General features: G+C 44.6%; 1 protein-coding gene across 2 annotated transcripts in view; it reads left to right on the forward strand.

Annotated features, from left to right (window-relative positions):
• TMEM117 (transmembrane protein 117) overlaps positions 1-21,884 on the forward strand; it is a 317,267-nt gene that overhangs the window by 249,281 nt on the left and 46,102 nt on the right. For both annotated transcript variants that reach the window (XM_026648765.1, XM_029910852.1), the window contains exon 5: positions 8,859-9,018. In XM_026648765.1, the coding sequence (XP_026504550.1) occupies positions 8,859-9,018 (160 nt within the window). The remainder of the gene's footprint in view (positions 1-8,858; positions 9,019-21,884) is intronic.

Raw genomic sequence — 21,884 nt, forward strand, 5'->3', positions numbered from 1 at the left:
GCCCGACAATCTTTCTTTTTGGAGGTTTGTAAAGCATTTCTAAATGCCAAGAGTTGCAAAATCAAATTGGTTTTTGTCTGCTCTATCTCTATTTTCAGTGTACTTTTAACTATCCTGGCATGTTTATGAAATGCGTCCGACTATTGCTATTCAATGCGTACGTAATGATTTTGAAAATAATGAATAGCACAGTATTTTATATCCCTGTAACACCTCCATCCAAGGAGCTGAAAGTGTTTGACAAATGCTAATTAATTATTAATTAATATTATTTTCAGTTTCAATATGCCTGGAGAGGATGCCAGTTTATTTGTTCTATTACATAAGTACACATTAAATAAATTATTAAGTGCACATGCTTCATGCAATGATAATGATCGGTAAGTTAACGTCTGATTCTTTACTCCTTGTTCAAAAAGAACTCCCACTGACTTCTATGGAAATTTCATTCTGAATATTAATTCTGGGTAACTAATGTAACTTCCTATCCAAAATAAGAACAAGTATTAAGCTATATGCTCTTCAACGTCCATTCGCTGACTTTGCCAATTCTCAGTCAAACTGAGTTCAATGGGAATTATTCCTGGATATACTTGCAATACAAGGCTCTTAAAATAGTGTGCCACATATGTTTCTAAACTTACTTTTCACCAAGCACACTGATTTTTTTTTTTAACATTGGAAGATTTGTGCAAGGGAAAAATAATGCACTTTTTGGCCTGTCACAAAAGGCAAGAACTGAGCAGGAAAATAGTCAAAGTATGACTTTCATCTCATCACTTGATCTTAGCAGAACTCTTACTTCCTGATCATCAAAGCTAAAACATCATAAAGGCTTTTGCAGAGGAGGGAGGGTCATGAAAGGTTTAGAAGAAAATTCTAAATAAGAATTGCAATAAGTAGCTCAAAGTTGCTGGTAATTGTAGGTAATAATATCTACCACCTACATGTGGCTGGGCATATCTTGTATGCAAACCTTCTGCATTTTCAAATTTCGCCTGTGGAAAACTTCATTTTTGCCATGTTACTGACTGGGAAACTAAGTTACAGGTTGTGACTTGCTTTGGGTGTACTGTGACTTAGTGGAATTGTCATGGGCCTGAGAGTCTGGATTCTGGCACTGATTTTTGTGGACTTGGGCAGGTTACTTAACTTATCCTTAGCTTTCCAGGGACAGATTCTGTGCTGTTCAAGGATCTACTCAGCACAGGCAAGTGGAGGAGAGGGGGTCATCAGTGAGCTTGTTATGGTTCCTTGTTTCTGTGAACTGATCTTTGCCAGGTCTGGCCCCAGCATAAATTAAAACAGCCACAGGTTACTCTAACTTGTGCCTCCTGGCCGTGATTCCCCAAGGGACCACGTGCCATCTGAGAGTTGGCCAGGCACAGCTGCGTTCTGATCCCACTCCTCCTGACATGTTGTCTATGGAGTGGAGAGGGCGGTTGGTGGAAGACCTACGTGTAAATTGATTTTTCCACTAGCTGAGACATCTGTTCCATTGAGGGAACACTTAGCAGGCTAAACAGCCAGTTTCAACTTTTGCGTAAGAGCTGGCCTGCAGGGAGAGAATCTGGTCCCCAAACTGTGAATTGGGGGTAATAATATTTAGTTACTCCACGGGGTGATACGAGGCATTGCTTAAATGATGGATGTAAAGTGATCATTTAATTGTGTCTGTAAAGTTCTGTGTACAGTGAGTGGAAATTATTGTCAGTCAGTCAGAGGCAGAGGAGGGAGTATAACTCAGGATTTCCAAGCTCCCCCCGCTTCCTCCCTCTACTAGACCTTTAGGGTGAGGGAGAATTATTAATTTTCTAGTATAAATTGTGAGTGGAAATGTTTTTTTCAGGCTTTTGCAAACATCTAGATAATGACAAATACTAGATTTTTTTTCAATATTTTGTAATATTCACTCCCAACCTCAGACATGGGGCACCTTTGTCTCAGCCATCAGGGGAAGGAAAACTCCGAGCCCCTTTAAGGATTTCCCCCCCTCTTTTTTTAACTCCCCTCCTCGTGGGCATTCAGCCTGCTCAAGGGCTTGAGGAGGGAGATACTGCTTGGCTGATTGGTTGGACAGCAGGGTGCAATGTAAGCCAGTTGGCTCCTATGCACCTCAGGGGAAAGCTTATAAACCGTTTCCCTGCCCAGGGCTGCATTCTGCACCTGGCAGCAAAAGATTTGTGATTAGAATAGGGCCGGATTTTTAGGTTTTCCTGTGGGCATGATGTTAGCTGTCTTTTAGGGGCTGGGAAGAATTTTTTCCCCCTTACTGCAAGCTAGAGAGGCCTGGGTGATATGGTGTTTATATATCTTCGTCCCAGAAGCCAAGAGACCTGGTGGGAAGGATAGGTTGTAAACTGTCTGTTGTCACTACTTGGCAGGTATCCAGTGCAGGCAATCATTCAATAGGGAGCCCAGTTCCCTGATAAGCTGGAATTGGAAGTGAATTTGGAAAAGAATCTCCTAAAGAAACTGGGGAATGGGACTGGGGCTCCTAATGTCCGGTGCAGCAAAGAGACAACATTCTCTTCCCCATCCCCTTAATATTGTCTAAGAGGAGGACAGTGGTGTACCAGTTATGCTGTTCAAACCAGATTAATGTTGGGTGTGTAGTAGCTAAGGGCAGCCCTCCACAGATAGTATGGGTTACAAAGGAAGAGTGACCTGCGCTGGATGATTTCCAATTAAATGACATTCCTGGTGTCTTCTCTTTCCTTCTGCAGTGTCGGGACAATGCTCCAATTTTGCAAAAATTCAGTGAACTCAAAACCATACCGATTTTGTTTTTAAAAAATAGCTACAAAAAGACTTGTATTAAATATTTGTCTTTGCTTCAGTTTCATATGTTAAAAAAGGCGAGTGACCCTTACTTGTGTTCTGTTGAATTTAGTCATTTCAAATAGCTTTCCCTTTCTAGCATGACTGTTTTATTGCTATCAGACCTTAACTTAGCTGAAGTTCTTCTGGTTTACCCTGGTTTAAACATATAAAGAGCCAGATTTTCAAAAGTACATGTACCCAGATTCCATGCATGAAAACTCTAGTTCTCATGTTCAACCTCTGTTTTGTGCATGCATCAAGATATGAGTATATGCAAATCAGGAACTGGGCACACACATTGGAATTTGTGTGCCTGCAGGTGAGGCAGGCATAAAAGTGTATGCAAGCTTTTGCATGTGCACACCCTGGAATCTGGTTCTAAATGCTTTGGATCATGCAGGCCGGACCAACCATGTTCTGTGTGTGTTCTGTGTGGTGATGACATGTGTTCTAAAGTATTATCAAGATGTATCTGATAGTCCACTCATGTGTGCCATGCAGGGCCAGCTCCAGGCACCAGCCCACCAAGCATGTGCTTGGGGCGGCGCCTGGAGGGGGGCAGCGTGGCGGGGCGCTCCGGCCCGAGAGCGGGGCCGCGACTGGGCTCGCCGCCCTCCCCGCGGCACTCCGGCCGCCGGGGAGAGCGGAGCCGCAGCGGGCTCACCGCCCTCCCCCCGGCGCTCCGGCCACCGGGGAGAGCGGAGCCACAGCGGGCTCGCCGCCCTCCCCCCGGCGCTCTGGCCGGTCGGGGAGAGCAGAAAGCTGCGGCTGGGCTCTCCGCCCTCCTCCTGGCGCTCTGGCCGCCCTGCTCCTGGAGCTCTGGCTGCCGGGGGCTCTCCGCCCTCCCCCCGGCGCTCTGGCCGCCGGGGAGAGTGGAGAGCCCCAGCCAGGCTCTCCGCCCTCCCCCCGGCACTCCGGCCAGTCGGGGATTGCGGGCCCGCGGCCGGGCTCGGCGTCCTCCCCTGCCGCAATGGGAGGGTGGGGGGGAGCAGCCGGTGGCTTTTTTGCCTAGAGCGGCAAAAAAGCCAGAGCCGGCCCTGGTGCCATGGCAGCAGGGCCACCTGGGAGGCAGGGAATGAGCCGTTTGCCCCAGGCCCCCCATTTGAGAGAGCCCTCAAACTAGTGGCATTGTGATCTGGTGCATGGGTCACAATGCTACTCTGGTTTGGCGAGGGGCAGCTCTATGTTTTTTGCTGCCCCAAGCATGGCAGTCAGGCAGCCTGTGGCGGCGTTTCTGCAGGTGATCTGCCGGTCCCGTGCCTTTGGCGTACCTGCCGCCAAATTGCCGCCGAAGCCGCGGGACCGGCGGACCTCCCGCAGAAACGCTGCCAAAGGCTGCCTGACTGCCGCCCTCACAGCGACCGGCAGGCCGCCCCCTGCAGCTTGCCGCCCCAGGCACGTGCTTGCTGCGCTGGTGCCTGGAGCTGCCCCTGGGTTTGGCCCAGTTGCCCCTCAATCAGGCACCCTGGCTGAACCTGAGTGGCACTGCGGCCCTGGCACAGCAGAGAGTCTAACTCAGCCCCTGTGGGACTGGAGCCATTGCTGTGGGGTTAGTGTGGGGCATGCCAGCTCTTCAGTGCCCCACTCCATCCTTTCATCAGTGTTTTTGTACCGTTGGCATTCTGGGGGGGGCTTCACTTTCAGATTTTGCCTCAGACCCACCAGCATGCCAGGATACTATCTAGATGCCCACATGAATACACTATTTCTTGTGTGAAGATCTATGGCTTTTCCCTCTGCACAGACATGAGCAAGATTTATCTCTGTAAATTTATGTATCTATCAGTGTCTATCTGTTTGCCGTTTTTTTATTATTATTTTTTTACTCTACCGAGTATTGGTCATGTCTGGAAGTATTCTCAAGTTTGTTTTGCCCTAGCTGAAGAAAATGAGTAGAGTTTAAATGCCTTGGAATAAATTCCAAAGTACCACTGAAGCCAAAACCAAATATTTATTTTTGGATGTGTCAGGGCCTGTAATGTGGGTTGTCTGGTGACTGGAGCCAGGAGTAGCATTGGGGTTGGGGTCAAGCCATGGGTCAAGCCAGAGTCAGACTCAGAAATCACGCCAAGGGTCAAAACCAGAGTTGGCAACTGGATGAGGAACAGGGATGAGGTGTGGTAGCAGGGATGAGGAACAGGAACCAGGCAAGGAAGCAGGGACTTGGTTTCAAGGTCTGGGCAACAACAGGCCTAGCAACTAGTTGCTCGGACAAGGGATGGGACAGGAACAGGAAGCTTTACATCCAGTGATGTCCAATCACTAGTCTGCTGTAAGTCATCTGACCCTTCTGAGTCAGCAGGTATAGCATCTGGGGTGGGATATTAGCAGCAGTTGCCATGTCAGCCCTTGCAGCTTGATGGGACAGAGGATAAGGCTTGGCAGCCCCACAAGCCTGAATTTGAAACTTGATTCCCACAAACACCCATTTCAAGGGTGATCCCTGGATGCGTTGGGGCCATGCTTCTCAGGATGATTCCTGTGGAAGGCCCATACTTTTTCAGGCATGTGCACATGATGAGTTAGCTCCCAAGAGCGTTTTTGGGCCCATAGCCCTCCCAATCAATCACATAGTACAGGGTCCCTCTGTGACTTTGGAAGTCCAGGATGTGATGAACAAGGTACTCCTCATGGTCTTGAACTTGAACCAGGGGTGGGGATGGCATATGCTGCCTGGGGAACGGATTGTCAAGGAAAGGCTTCAAGGGAGTTGTAATTCAAATGATCTCCTGAGTAAGAGTGAAAGGGCCTTCTTATTGGTGACCTAATTTGTGTGCAGGTCAGCTGGTCTGTAGGTGTGTTGTGGACAGTCATATTTTCTGACCTGCCTTTATAGTTGTGGCTTCTGGTCGTGTTTGTTAGCATGGCATTTGTAGACTGTTTCGGCCACTTCCAGATGCTCATTTAGGTTGTCTTGGGTTTAATGAAAGGTCTGCACCAGATCAGAGGCAGCAGAAACCATTGTGGACAAGAGAAACAAGAATAAAAACCATGGCTGGAGGAAAAAGGGGCTGGATCGGGTAGAGGAGTATTCCACATTATATGTAAATTCAGTGATCAGGAGTACCACAACCCAGTTGTTTTGGGAGTGGTTCAGGAAACAGCATAGGTGTTGTCTGAGCACCTGGTTGACCCCTTCCAATTGGCCGGTGGTGGATGCCTGGGGCCAGAGATCTAGGAAGTGAAACTCCTAGATCAACTGTTGCTGATTCAGAGCTTTGGCAGATTGTAGCTATTCTAGATTCTTATGGTTAGTTAAGATTAGGATGAGGTGTTTGACTCTCCCATGGTATTGTCGCCAAATCTCCAATCCAGGCTTGATGGCGAGTAACTCCTTGTCTGCTATTTCATAAATGTGTTCGGTTGAGGTGAGTTGTCATGAAAAATATGCAAATGGATGCATTCCAAGCTGGGACCCTGTTTTTTGGGACAATACTGCCCTGATGGCTACATCAGAAGTGTCATACTCAAGGACAAAGGGTAGGTGAGGATCAGGGTGGACCAGATCTGGGGAAGATGTGAAAGCTGTCTTCGGGAGTTCAAAGGCCTCCGGGGGCCAGTGAAAGGGTTTTGGAGGATTGCAGTTATCGGGGCCGCGACCTTTGGCAATCCCAATGAATCTCTCGATGTCTCAGATGCTCCCGGGTTCAAACCAATCCTACATTGCAGATACCTGCAATCGATGCATAGTCTATTTGCTGACACGATGAACCCCCAAATTTGATGGATGATTGCTCAAATACACACTTCTCCAGTTTTTCATATAACCTGTGCTGGGGAAATCATGTGAGAACTTCATGGACATGATGGTTGTGGCTTGCTTGACTACTGGAATAGAGTAAGATATCATCTAGATATGCCAACAAACTGGTCTAGGATATCTCAAAATATCTTGTTGATCAGGTGCTCAAAAGTGATGGGAGCATTGGTGAGTCCAAAGGGCATTACCAAATACTTGAAGTGTCTATACCTTGTTCTAAAGTCTATCTTCCACTCGTCCCCTGCCTCAATTTGAACTAGATTATATGTTCTTCTGAGGCCCACTTTAATAAACACCCGCAGTGACCGTACTTGATCCAAGAGTAGGGTGACCAGACGTCCCGATTTTATCGGGACTGTCCCGATATTTGCTTGTTTGTCCCACGTCCCGACCGATGTTAGGTCAGGACACTGGACAAACAAGCAAATGCTCCGGAGCCCGGAAGTGCTCGCGCCCCCTCCCGCACCGACTCCGCCCCCTCCTTCCCCCATTGGCTCCCTCCCCAAATCCCCGCCTCTTCCCCTGGCTCGCCATTCCTCCTCCCTCCACAAGCGCTGGAGGGAGGCCCCGGAGACGCAGGGGGAGCGCGGGGCCGGGGTGAGTGAGAGTCCGGCCTGGCCCCGAGCGCAGGCAGGATTCAGTCAGGCGGTAGAGAGAGTAGGGGGGCAGCCCAGCCCCGTTCGTTCCCCTGCGGGACCCAAGCAGGATGGGGGGGCTGGGGCCTGTTGCCCCCACTCCGGGGCCGCCGCGGGATTGCACCAGCTGGGCAGCCAGCCCAGACGCGACTGGCCAGGGGCTGGGCACAGTGTGCGCGCAGCTGGGTCCCCGCAACAGGCCTGGGCTCGGGGGGTTCGGGCCCTGGCTCCAGAGCTGCAGCCGCCGAGCTGTGGGAGCTGTGGCAGTGGGAGCTGCAGCAGCGGCTGCTCCCGAGTCCCGCTGCCCAGGGGGGGAGAATAGCCGCCGCCTGGCCCCACGGGCTGCCCCCCTACTCTCCCTCCAGGTACCGCGCCCGAGTCCAGCCTGCTCGGGGCCAGGCCGGACTGACACTCACGGCACCCCGCTCCCCCTGCATCTCCGGGGCCTCCCTCCAGCACTTGTGGAAGAAGGGGGGGGGGGCCCGCCCCCCCTTTTTCGTCCCCCCCCCCCCCCTCCCCGCCCCCCCCCCCCCCCCGCGTCCCGATATTTGACCTGGGTGATCTGGTCACCCTATCCAAGAGCTTGGGATTAGTGGTAAAGGGTAACTATTGCATATAGTTATTTGGTTCAGAGCCTTGTAGTCTATAAAGTCTCAGAGAGCTGTCTTTCTTCTTTGGTAAGGGTACCAGGATACCTTCATGGGAGGCAGAGCAGTGGATAAAACCATTAGAATAGAACCTCAGAGTTACGAACACCTCGGGAATCGTGCTTGTTCGTAACTGTGAACAAAAGGTTATGGTTGTTCTTTCAAAAGTTTACAACTGAACATTGACTTAATACAGCTTTGAGACTTTACTATGCAGAAGAAAAATGTTGCTTTTAACCATCTTAATTTAAATGAAACAAGCACAGAAACAGTTTCCTAACCTTGTCAAATCTTTTTTTTAAACTTTCCCTTTATTTTTTTAGTAGTTTACATGTAACAAAGTACTGTACTGTTTTTGCTGTTTTTGTGTGTGTGTTTTTGGTCTCTCCTGCTGTCTGATTGCATATTTCTGGTTCCAAATGAGGTGTGTGGTTGACTGGTGGGTTCGTAACTTTGGTGTTCGTAACTCTGAGGTTATACTTTAGTTAGGTTTTTCTGGAGGTACTCCCTTAATGATGCTAGCTCTGGTTTGGACATAGAATATACGCCCGAAAGGAACCTTGGCTCCGGACTGAAAGTTGATGGGGGTAATCGTAAACACGATGCAGGGGTAGTGAGTCTGTATTCCATTTTTCAAAGACACCATGGTAGTCTTGGTACTTTTAAAAATAATTATTGGTTTATTATATTACATTTGTCTTTATTAGTCTTTACAATATATATGCAAAGTATGAAACTGAAATATAATGATGTAGCTCAGCATTAATTTCTCAGCTTGTTTGGAAACAGCTAGCACATTTCTTTGCACTAAAGATCTGTCCAGTGCCTTTTATATCTTGAGTAAAATTACCTACTTTTACACATAATTTTCTTCAAGCTCACTTGGTCTGCAGTACAGTACGATAAAGTATTAGTTAACTGTTAGAGGATAGAAAAAATCATGTAGAATTGTATTATACAGTATTGTTTCTGAAGTATTTTTTTCCCTTGCAGGACTGTTCTATTTACTTTGACCTCTGTAGTTGTGCTTGTCATCACTACTGACTGGATCAGTTGGGACAAGTTGAATCGTGGATTTCTGCCAAGTGATGAGGTCTCAAGAGCCTTCCTGGCTTCTTTCATCTTAGTGCTTGACCTTCTTATTATCATGCAGGTACACTGTCTTAATGTTTCATTCAGGCTGCTGAAGCTGCCTAGTCACTGTATTTCCACTAGAGCAAACACTGTTCAACTGAGACTTCATAAAGTTAAATGAATGTTTCGTTTGCAATCACTATTGAGAGATTTTACATCAACATTCTCAGGGACTTTGTAAAAGCCAGTTGGCCTTTTATTGTGAAAACATTGCTGATTTGTTTTGCTAAGAGTGCCAGGTAAGAACTTGGTGACTTTCCAAATGGGAAGGTATCTTCTGCCAAAACTACACTGGGGGGAAAAAAAGGGAAGCTAGTCATTTTGTAAATGTAAAGCCTTTATTATGAGGATGAGAGAAACTCAGCAAAGCAAGGGGGGAAAAAACTGCCAGTCAGTTCAAAGGCTTACAATATTTGAAATGTACACGATACAGGAATGCATTTTTGTGATGAAAATTAACACTTGCTCTCAATATTCAATATTTTCACTTTCATGTAAACAATATTTTTATTCTGTTCAGTGACAGTTTGCTGCATTGCAATGTCTTTTACCAGTCAGTGTAACTAGGCAGATAATTTGTTGTACTCCTTCCAATGGCTGCTCTTTGGTATCTGGAAATTAAGAAAGGAGTATATGCAGTAGATATAAGTCCAAACAACTTGTTTCATGTGCCATTATGCCTTACCCATCACCTCTGCCTATTGCTTGAGTTTTGTCATAGTGGTGTCTAAAGACAACTCTGATACTCTATCAAGAAAGGTCACTTTGGCTGACTTGGTGGAAGAGGCCGTTTAGTGTTCAAAATGATCAACGTTATTTGTCCCAGAGTTGCATCATTCGGTTGAAGTTTAATGAAGAAGTCCATAATAACTGGTTGGGTTTCCTCTTTTTTGGACATGCTACCACATCTTTGTTCACAATTACTGAAATCTATTAACAAAGGTAACCAAATCAGAGAGGTGTCCAGTTCTCTTTGATGAGGTACCAACTTTCCTGTAAATAGTGACAAGTATCCATCACCAGAGTAATTACCACAGAAGTGACAATGACATGGCAGCTAGATTTTATCAGCACTGTAATGGGACATCAGAGGGATATAAACTTCTGTAGTTTTGCTTCATTTTAAGTGTCCAGGAGTAAACCAATGTGCTGTTTGTTGTTTGAATAGAAGGTTAAGAAAAGAAGTTCAGATTAAATGTCTAATGAGCCCGTTAGAGAGACAAAGTGGGTGAGGTAATATCTTTTATTGGACCAACTTCTGTTGGTGAGTGAGTCCTTTATCATGCTTTCTTTTCTCCCATTCTGCATTTTACATTTAATTTGGTCTTTTAAAAAGATGCAAGAGGGTGTATAATAAATGGATCTACTTTGTGTAACTGTAATGAAAGAATGAATAGAAATGCACCAGACAGCATCCTATCCTCCACTGACTATTGTATGCCACGTATAGAAACGGGGCTGTCTTAATCCCAAATGCATTATTAAATCATCCTTTTGAGTTTGAAAAATGAAGTCACCATATTTTGACCTTGGGGGTTTTGAGTTTAGAGAATTTTTATTTGAAAAGACCTGTCCCATGCCCTATTCCATATTTTTATGACATAAAGTAAGACTTGCTCTAATTGCATATATATATATAGTTGCTACTTTCACTTGGAGGTTGGTAATGCAATGTCCAGTGGCCAATTGAAGACATTGGTATGTTAGTGAATTTACACAAAGCACAAAAAACACCAACACTTAACAGGAGCACCACATGAAGGTTGTCATCTTGCTCCAAACTTTTGTCTGTGACTGTGGTCACCAGGCACAAAAGTTGGAGCACATCAGATCTGAGCATCCCCTTCATTCTTTCGCCGGGGGCCTGAAAGACATTCACCAGCTCATTGCTGCAGCAATGTGCTGGCTATCAAATCTAGATGTAAATTTGTGATCATTGCTATCTACCCAAGCCATGTGAAAGAATGTTGTTTGTATAGTGGAGTTATTTACTTATTTAAAGATATTTATTCAGAATGCACAACTAAGATGACACATTTTATTTACATTGTGGTTGTAGTATCAGTGCTTTGCATGGGAATAAAACCAAGCTGACTCAGCACAGTATTAAATGACAAGCAAAAATCAATATTAGAATCAGGACCCTGTGATTATATAGAGGGAAGCAAGCATATTTTGGAATTAAATGTATGCACACATTCTCTTTAAGGGTAGTGGTGGCTTTTATAGATCTCAACAAGCTTTTCCAGCACAATAGCAGACTAAACAAAAACCAGGATTGGGTTAAATCCTCTAATTTCCATGTGAGGATGATATTAATTACGGGCACAGATGAAATCTCATTTAGTGTTCTGAGTAGTGTATAGAAACATGTTTTTTCTGCATTTGAATGGTAGCATTACTCCTATCAATATGACAAAGTTTAGCAACAGGAGAAAAGTAACTGAGTTTGGAACGCCATTCTTGATGCTGTGAAAAATAATTACATTAATGTAAAGGACAAGTTTGCCTGCTCAGTATTATTAGAATTTAATATTTATTCAAGCCCCCTGTAGAGCAAAGCACTTTAGAGACAAAGAAGTGACAGGACCCTTCCCTGGAGGGCTAACATTATAAATTAGACATAACATAGCAAGTGATGCCATAAACAAAGGGTGGCGGTGGGAATATGGGAGGCCAAGTGTTACACAGGGAGAGATATTGAGTTATGCTGGTTGTTTTGTGCACTTCTTTTTACTTCCTTTTCGGGGCTAGGCAGTGTCAGGAAGCTATAGCCATGTCTTCCCTCCCCGCCAATCCCACCACCACTCTCTCTACTGTACATTGAGAATAAGGCCCTTTCAGTTTGAGTTGGTGGCTGGGCATCCAGGAGGAGAAGCCAGAGATCTCAGATGCCATTTGTTGAAATGTAGATTTGAGAGTCATGAATGTAGACACAGTAAATGAAGCCATGAAAGCAGATCCTGAGTTAGACTGAAAACCCACAGAGAGGAGAAAGTCAAGGAAGATTGGGAGGGGGTGTCGAAAGCAGCAGATAGCTCAAGAATGATAAGGTTGGAGAAGAACTCCTTGGATCTGGCAATAGGCAACTCATAAGTGTGCTTAATGAAAGCAATCTTGGTAGAGTGGAGCAGGCAGATGTGAGATTACACAGCACCCAGAAGAGAAAGGAGGGGAAGAAAGGAGGCCATGAGAATGTGGAGGTTAAAGGCAGGAGGGAGTGATTGGTAGCTGTATTTTTTTAAAAGAAAGAGAATGTGTAACCCACACACCTCCTGGGAGTGGTGTTCTGTCCCCTCTAATGGCACCAAGACTACTTAGAGATGAATGAGTCTGCTACAGCCTTAGCTAAGAGGGCTTTCAGCTCATGCAGTAGAGGCTCATGTATTTAGTTCCAGATGTCCCAGGTTTAATCCAGCCTGACAATGACCAGGGTCTGTAAGTATTACAAATGCACATTTTTTCATGGTAAAACTAAAGGCCAACTTCAGACATGGTGGAAGCAGGTGCAAGTCCACTGACTTTAACGTGTGTGCTTAAACCAACTCAGAATTTGGCCCCAATTTTCTCATCCTTTCCCTACACTGAAATTAATCAAGCTGTCCATGTTTGTGATTTCCTGCTACATGTGATACCACCATCAACACATGTAGAGCCCTGCAAATCCATGGATATCAGTTTTATATCCGCATGTGCGGATGCGGATATCTGCAGATTTTGCAGATTAGATGCGTAAACAAATTTTGTATCTGCACAGGGCTCTAAAAAAGGATCTCAACGGTGGGGAAGCAGCTGTCTGCAGCTCATAGTCTATGAGGTTGCTTCCCTGCCTTCCAGATCCTATATTCCCTCGCCTCCTGGCCCCGTACATACTTACTTTGCAGAAGCAGCTGCCTCCCTCTCCAACTGACTTGATATAGCAATAATGAAGTCGGGAGAGGTTTCCTAAATAGCTTGGCTGCTTAAACCGCTGCAATAGGAGCGTGGGGGATTTTGCTGTCTGCCTGGATCCATCACCTCCCCTTTCTCTGTATATGGGGGAGAGGGAAGGTGAGGAAGCACCTTCATAAGCTATGAGCTGCAGACAGCTGCTTCCCTGCCTTTGAGATCCTATATACAGTACACACGCATGCACACAGACGCTCCTCCTGAGAGGCACTGTGAGATAGCGTGCTGCTGTGGTGCGGATGCAGATATAGATAAAATATAGAGTGCGGATTGCGGGTCGGATATAAATTGATTCTTGTGGATGCAGATTAAAGAGTCTAGACCCCAAATCCCAAAGTACTCCATTTGGACAAGTTAGATTTCAGAGTGTGCATTGCTTACTGTATGCAATACAATTTTTGATATCTAGTGTTTGAAGCAAGTTTCCTAATGGTTAGAAGCCAATGGCAGCTAGATGATTAAATTCCATCTATTCAGAAGTGTTGAATCCCTGCAGAGTACATTGTGAGCGCTTACAGGACTCTGTGGAATTTATAAAGATTGTGGAATGTTTTTAGTATGTCTGTGGAGTTACACAGAGTGGAGGCCTTGCTGTGCACTTTGCAAAGCTCAGGGTATACATTCCTATACTTCTTACAAGTTATTGACACTTTTTAACTGACAGAGCAATAAGATACAATGTCTGAGAGATATCAAAGCCGTGTAAGAATACTGTCACATTTAGTCATTTGTTTTCAATAGGTGAAATTTATTTCTTCAGGAAACAGAATAAGCGCCAAAGTAGTACAGTGGAATAGACAATGTTTATATCTCAGCCTCTTTGAGAAAATTGTAGCTTGGGAATCTAGGACCAAATCATGAAGCCCAAAAAGCCTGTATTGGTTAAAAAATGAGCTGGTTTAGAGGGGAAGTGTAGGTAGCTATAAAAAATTTAAAATATATATAACAAATGAAAGAAAGGGGAAGTTGATCCTAATGAATATAAATCACAAACTAGGAATGGTAGAAAATTGATAAGGAAAGCAAAAGGACACAAAAAGAAATCCATGGCCAACAGAGTTAAGGACAATAAAGAGAGTTTAGTATATTAAGGGGGAAAATCCCAGCAATGGTATTGGTCCATTTCTAGATAGAAATAGTAGAATTATCAATAATAATGCAGAAAAGACAGAGTGTTCAATAAATATGTTTGTTCTTTATTGGGGGGGGGATGATGTAGTCATATCATATGATAACACTCTTCTCAAGCAGAGAGAGCCCACAACAGAGGGCGAGAGCATGGTGGCTGAGTGAGCTGCCAGGTAAAGGAGAGTTTGGCTACAGAGAGAGTTCAGCTGCAGCAGGGGAGGCTGAGGGATCATAACAATTAGAAAGGCATCAAGTCCCCAAGAAAAATAACTGACAGGAAAAAATTACATTTACCCAACACACCCATAACTTAGGCTACATAAAAAAGTCACAAGAGTAAAAAAATGCAGGCAGAAGACCAGCAGCAAGATGGGGGCTACCATGTTTATTGCACAGAGTGCAACATGTATGATTATCTGCCTCGTGGACAGGTGGTATATGTGTGTGTGCAGTGCAAGCAACTCACGTATCTCAGAGACAGAGGCTGGAGGAGCAAAGGGAGACAGAAAGGTACATGGAGGAGACATTTAGAGACATAATGGAAAGGTCAGCTCTCCTGTTCAACAGCCCTTGTGTTGTTGAGGAGGATGAAAGTTTGGGGTCAGGAGAGCATTAGAGGGAAACAATCCCATAGTTGGGAGCCAGCTTCCAAATGATGTCATAACATCCTCTCACACTGAGGATACCCCTCTGGGGCAGGGACCCCCATTAATAGGAAGAGAAAGGCAGCAGTAATGAGGGATTCAATTACTAAAGGCATAGATAGTGGGGTTTGTGATGATCAGGAGAGCCACATGGTGAAAGGCATGTGCAAAGGCAGCAGATCTCAGGAGACATTTAGATAGCCATAGAGGTAGTGCTGTAGAGGAGCCAGTGGTCATGGTACATGTAAGTACCAGACATAGGGAAAGCTAGGAGAGAGGTCCTGGAAGCCAAATTTAGGCTGCTAGGTAAGACACTGAAGTCCAGGATCTCCATGGTAGCATTCTCTGAAATGTTTCCAGTTCCACCCGGAGGGCCAGTAAGACAGGCAGAACTGTAAAGTCTAAATGTGTGGATCAGATGATGGTGTAGGGAGGAGGAATTTAGGTTTATTAGGAACTAGGGAACCTTTTGGGGAAGGAGCAGTCTATACAGGAGGGATGGGCTCCACCTTAACCAAAATGGAACCAGACTGATGGCACATAAAATTAAAAGGTGGTAGAGGATTTTTAAAAATAAGTGGTGGTAGAAAGCTGACAGGTTCAGGAGAGCACACGGGTCAGGTGGAGACATCCCCTAGGGATGAATTTATTTAAGATGGAATTCTATATCCTAGTGCAGAGGATCGGAAAGAAGTTGGTAAAGTAGAGGCGGGAGCTAGTGAGGAACAGTCAAACATGAAAGATAGGTGAACTAGAGTGCCTGGCATTAAATGAAGATATCGTGGCATCACAGAGACTTGGTGGAATGAGGATAATCAATGGAACATGGTAATACCAGGGTACAAAATATACAGGAATGACAGAGTAGTTTGCACTGTTGCAAGTGTAGCACTATGTGTTAAAAAAAGCACAGAGTCAAATAAGGTGAAAATCTTAAATGAATCAAACTGTACTGTAGAATCTCTAAGGATAGAAATTCCATGCCTGAATAATAAGAGTATAGCAGTAGCAATGTGTTACCAGCCACATGACCAGGATGGTGACAATACCTGTGAAATGCTAAAGGAGGTTATAGAGGCTACAAAACCAGAAACACAATAATAAATGGGTGATTTCAGGTATCCTTATATTGACTGGGTAAATGTCACCTCAGGATGTGATGCAGAGATAAAATTTATAGATATCATTAATAACTGCTGCTTGAAGCAGCTTGTGCTGGAACCCACAACGGGAGAGGCAATTCTTGATTTAGTCCTTAGTGGAGCGCAGAATCTGGTCCAAGAGGTAACTCTATAGCTGAACTGCTCGGTAACAGTGATCATAATGTAATTAAATTTAACATCCTTGTGTGTGGGGGGAGGGGGATACCAAAACCCCACCACCACATTAATATTTTAACTTTAAAAGGGGGAACTACACAAGAATGAGGATGCTAGTTGGATGGAAATTAAAAGTTGCTGTCACAAGGGTAAAATGCCTGCAAGCAGCATGGAGATTACTTAAAAACACCGTAAGGGAGGCTCAGACCCCAATCAAACAAGATATATACCCCAAGTCAAAAAAGACAGTAAAAGGCCCAAAAGAATGTCACCATGGCTGAATAGCAGAGTAATGGAGCCTGTTAGAGGCAAAAAGGCATCCTTTAAAATCTGGAAATCAAATCCTAATGAGGAAAATAAGAAGGAGCACAAACTCTGCAAGTAAAATGTAAAGGTATAAGTGTGAGGCAAACCCGCTGCCTGACCAGGGCTGCTCACTCAGCTGCCATGACTCACTCCTCCAACAGAGCCTGCAATGTCTCAGCCTTCATTCATACTTCAGCAGCCTATCCCTAAGCAGGGCCTGCGTCAGATGATCCCCTGGCACAGGTATTTCACTGATCACTCCAGTAGGGTTACCATCCATCTGGGTTTCCCCGGACATGTCTGGCTTTTTCAGCTTTAAATGGCCGTCCAGGGGGGATTTCTAATAAAGTAGAAATGTCCGGGATTTCCCCCTTCCCCTCGTGCAGAGTGCGGCGCGGCTGATTGGACGGCTGGGCCTGATTGAAAGCCGCTCGCAGCCACTGGGGTCTCTAGCAGCCAGAGTCCCTCCCCCTCCCCCGCTCCCTCCTCCCCCGCAGAGCAGCGCGGCAGTGTTTGGCTCCATGTGGAGCCCGCAGCTCTCCCTCGGCCTGGTGGGGGGGGGCAGGCAAGGGGCCGGGGACGGGGGGGGGGGGTGGGTGGGGGGTTCGGGGGGGGGCTGTCAGGAGAAGGAGGTGTAGAGAGTGTTTGGGGCAGTCAGGGGACAGGGAGCAGGGAGGCTTAGATAGGGGGTGGGGTCCTGGGGGCAGTTAGGGTGGGGGGTCTCAGGAGGGGGCAGTCAGGGGACAGGTAGGGGGTAGGGGGGATTTGAGGGGGCGGGGCTGAGGCAGGGCTAGGGCGGCACCCCGTGTCCTCTTTTTTGATTGTTGAAATATGGTAACCCTATGGGGGGGTGCAGAGGCTGCAGGGCGAGGAGGAGCAGGGCAGGCAGGGGCATAGAGGCTGCAGGGGCAGGGCAGGCGGGGGGCGCAGAGGCTGCAGGGGCGGGGGGGTGCAGGGGCTGCAGGGTGAGTGGGGAGCAGGGGGCACAGAGGCTGCAGGGGCAGGGGGTGCAGGGGCTGCATGGCGAGTGGGGAGCAGGGAAGCACTTAGCAACCCCCAACCAAGATCAGAGCGGGAGGGAGGAGGGGGAATGCGGGGTGGCCAGAGGAGGGGGCAGAGACTTTGGGGAAGGAGTTGGAATGGGGGCGGGGTTGGGGCGGGGAAGGGGCGGAGTTGGGGTGGGGCCGGGGGCGGGACCAGGGCCCCGTGGAGTGTCCTCTTTTTTAAATGTTTGAATATGGTAACCCTACACTCCAGAGCTGCAAGTTAGTCTGTGCAACAGCACTACCCAGCCAGGAATGCTCTTGCTGCCTCTCAGTGTAACAGACTCCCTAGGCTTCTGGCCTGCCTTGGATCCAGTTCCTGTTCCTGCCCCAGCCTTGATTGAGCCTTGTTCTGCTGCCCCTGCCTTGTCCAGGCCCTTCTCTGACCCTGCTTCAGCCCTGTTACTGACCCATTCCAGCCTTGTATCTCCCTCTTGACCCCCAGATCCTGTGACTCACTCCAACCCACCTTCAGCCCTTGGCCTGCATTTGGACTCCGACTATGATACTGACCTGGCTTGTCTATGGACTCTGACCTCAGTTCTGACCCATGGCCTGTCTCCGGCCCTGGTTTCAACACTGCCCTTGGCCCAGTCCTGACCCTACATCTGGCTTTGACCACCAGCCCTTACTGCCTGGAACCAGAACCTGACAATAAGGCAGACCAAGAAAAAAATGGAGAAGCGACTTGCTAAAGACGCAAAAACTAAGAGTAAAAAATGTTAAGTACATGAGAAGCAGAAAGCCTGCCTAGCAGGCAGTGGGGCCACTAGATGACAAAGTTGTTAAAGGAACATTTGAGGAAGACAAGGCCATTGCAAAGAAGCTAAATGAATTCTTTGCATTGGTCTTTAGTGCAGAGGATGTGGGGGAAGATACCTACATTAGAGCTATTCTTTTTGGATGACGAATCTGAGGTACTGTCCCAAATTGATGAGATTATAAATTTGGTAGATAAAGATACTATACTTAGAGCTCTGTAAGGCTTTTACATGGTACCACATGGCATTTGATTAAAAAACTAAAACTATATAAAAAACATGGCACATATTAAATGGTTTAAAAGCTGGCTTACTTATAAGTCTCAAAATGTAATTGTAAACAAGGAATTGTCATTGAGTAGATGTGTTTCTAGTGGGATCTCTCCAGAAGCAGTTATCAGCCCTATACTATTTGACATTTTTATCAATGTCCTTGAAGAAAACTTACAATCATCACTGATAACGTTTGCAGATGTCACAAAAATTGGGGGAGTTGTAAATTATGAAGAGGACAGGTCACTGATTCAGAACGATCTAGAATACTTGGTAAATTGGGCTCAAGCAAATAATATGGATTTTAATGTGGCTAAATGTAAACGTATATGTCTGAGAACAAAGAATGTGGGCCATACTTACAGGATGGAGGACACGGTTCTGGGAAGCTGTGACTCTGAAAAAAGATTTGGGGGTCATGGTGGATAATCAGCTGAACATGAATTTCCGGTGTGACACTGTGGCCAAAAGAGCTAATGAGATCCTGGGATGCATAAACAGAAGAATCTCAAGTATGAATAGAGAGGTTATTTGACCTCTATGTTTGGCACTGGTGCAACTGCTGCTGGAATACTTTGTCCCCCAGTTCTGGTGTCCACAATTAAAGAAGGATGTTGATAAATTGGAGAGGGTTCAGAGAAAAGCCACAAAAATGAAAAAGGATTATAAAATATGCCTTATGGTGGTAGACTCAAAGAGATTAATCTCTTTAGTTTAACAAAGAAAAGGCTAACGGGTCTTGATCACAGTCTATAAGTAACTGCCTGGGGAACAAATATTTAATAATGGGCTCTTCAATCTAGCAGAGAAAGATATAGCATAATCCAATGGCTGGACGTTGAAGCTAGACAAATTCAGACTGGAAATAAAGCTTGAATTTTTGACAAAGAGGGATTAACCATTGAAACAATTTACCAATGGCTCCTGGCAGATTCTCCATCACTGGCAATTTTTAAATCAAGATTCAGTGTTTTTATGAAAGATCTGCTCTAGACATTTTTTTTAGGAAGTTCTATGGCCTGTGTTAGACAGGAGGTCAGACTAGATGATCAGAATGGTTTTTTCTGGTCTTGGAATCTATGTATCTATGGTCACTTACTCAAGTAATCCCATTTAAATCAAATGGGAGTCTTTTTATAAATAGCAAAGAGTCCTGTGGCACCTTATAGACTAACAGACGTATTGGAGCATGAGCTTTCGTGGGTGAATACCCACTTCTTCGGAAAGCTCATGCTCCAATACGTCTGTTAGTCTGTAAGGTGCCACAGGACTCTTTGCTGCTTTTACAGATCCAGACTAACATGGCTACCCCTTTGATACTTTTTATAAATAAGTCAAGCAGAATTTGGCCCACTGGATCACTTGAGAGGAAATAGGTTCATATAGTTTGCATTCTTCTTCATCACAGGTGCTGGCTCTCTGTTAATATGGAGATTAGAAGGTATATAGCAAAGATTTTAATATTTTCCATTCTCCTGTAGATCCTTTACCAAGTCTCTTACTCTGTCACTCTGCGGAAGAAAGTAGTTAATTTTAGCATTTCTCAATTACCTGTAAACCCAATATTATTAATGAATATACATGTGCCCCACAGATGAGGTAATGCATTTGCATGCACTTTACAGAGAATAATAATCACATTGCTTTCTTTCAACAATCTGTTTTATTATTCAAAGCACTTATACTGTACCCCTTTCATTCTACATAAAATTTTAGGAGGAATAATTCTCATGCTAACTCATACTTAAAAAAATCTCATGCATCCTCAGTGTCAAGAAGAAGAGTTAAACAGTGGCAGGTTAGTAACTGGTAGAACCAGAAGAAAAATTTCACAACTGAGAGATTGATATGACTGAGAAGTGGAAACTTGAATAGGGAATCTTTTTAGGAGATAAAACCGGCATGTAGAATACCAGACCTAATGGATGATTCAAAAGACTGCCACACTTTCCTAGTCATATACAGTACATAGATACTGTCATAATTTGTCATTAAATATGAACTATTTATGAGAACTTTCACTATACAAAATGTTTTCTAATTCCTATGTTTTCTGATGGCATCGGTTCTTTACTGCTGAATTCAGAAATGCTATCTTCTCACTTACAATTTAAGAAACTAGCATCTTGAGGAACTTGTGATATAAAGTCAATGATAACTGCTGAACTTGAAAACAGAGTTGCTATATGTAAATTGTTTCTGGACTTCCCCTGAAAATAAGTTATATGCTGTAATTAATAATGAACATATTTAACCATGCTTTCTGTAATTTCTTCTCTATAGCTGATACTGAGCCTTTGGATGACAAATATTAATATGGAGAGTAGAATTTTGGTAGATAGAAAAGATTTTAATACTTATCATTTTCCTAAAAGTATTTTCCCCAGCCTCTTCATCTGTTTCCCTGCTAAAGAAAATAGTTTATTTAGACATTTCCTAACTCTGGCATTATGAATGTTTTAATTATGTCATTGGTAAGCCATGTATTATATAGACAAATTAACAAGATTCTGATCTCATTTACATCTGTATAAAGCAGGAGCAACTCTATTTACTTTGAGTCAATATGTACTGGTTACTTAGATTAGAATCTGCTCCAATGAATGGTTAATTTGTATAGTATATGAAAAAAAATTCAGTTGTTAGCAATAAGCTGTTGATTTGCTTAGATATCTTAAAGAGTAAAAAAACAAAACCCTTCTATCTGTACATAGAAGAGGTAAGATTTACATTCTTCCCAATACTTTAGAAAAATCTACACATCTTTACCAGTCTGATTTTCCCTTCACTTACTCTGGTTTTACACTACTGTAACACTATAGACTGGCGAAATTAATTTACAATTGATGTAAATGAGAGAAGAGTCCAGATTTACACTTGTGTATGTAAGAGGAGAATCAGGCCCCATAAGTATAGTTTTTTGAAACATATTGAAGATATAATTTTGTGGTTAATAGACAAAGCTGGAAGTACAAAACAAAACAATTTCATTTATGCATTCCTTTGAGAACAGTATCCTCACAGTTGTACATTTAGGTCAGGAATGGTGTACATGTTTCCCCGTTTCCTGACAAGCAACAGAAGAAAATGTCCATGCACAGTTTGTTCCTGAGGCAGTTTCCAAAGTTTGAATGAAGAACCCAGGAAAAAGTTCTCCCTTTTGTGATCTGGTTTTTAATATGCTCCTTTCCCAATTTGCATGTTGTTTGTTTGGATTTGGTTTCAGCAAATGTGCTTTTAAAAACCTCCCATTCACTGTGAAATCTTCTAAAGAAGTGAGTGTATGAATGTCACAGTAGTTTACATCATGCTTTTATTGGCTTTTGTAACATTTGAAAGCACAGGAAAATGAGCAAACATTAGCCGAACCCAATGGAGAGGCAGCTATACTAATGAGGTTGGCAGCCATTTTGGAACCTTTCTGACATTCAGGCATTCTGTATGTGAGACACTGTTACATAAT

This window comes from Terrapene carolina, unplaced genomic scaffold, assembly GCF_002925995.2.
Source record: "Terrapene carolina triunguis isolate 2854851 unplaced genomic scaffold, T_m_triunguis-2.0 Scaffold68, whole genome shotgun sequence".
Lineage (NCBI taxonomy): Eukaryota > Metazoa > Chordata > Testudines > Emydidae > Terrapene > Terrapene triunguis.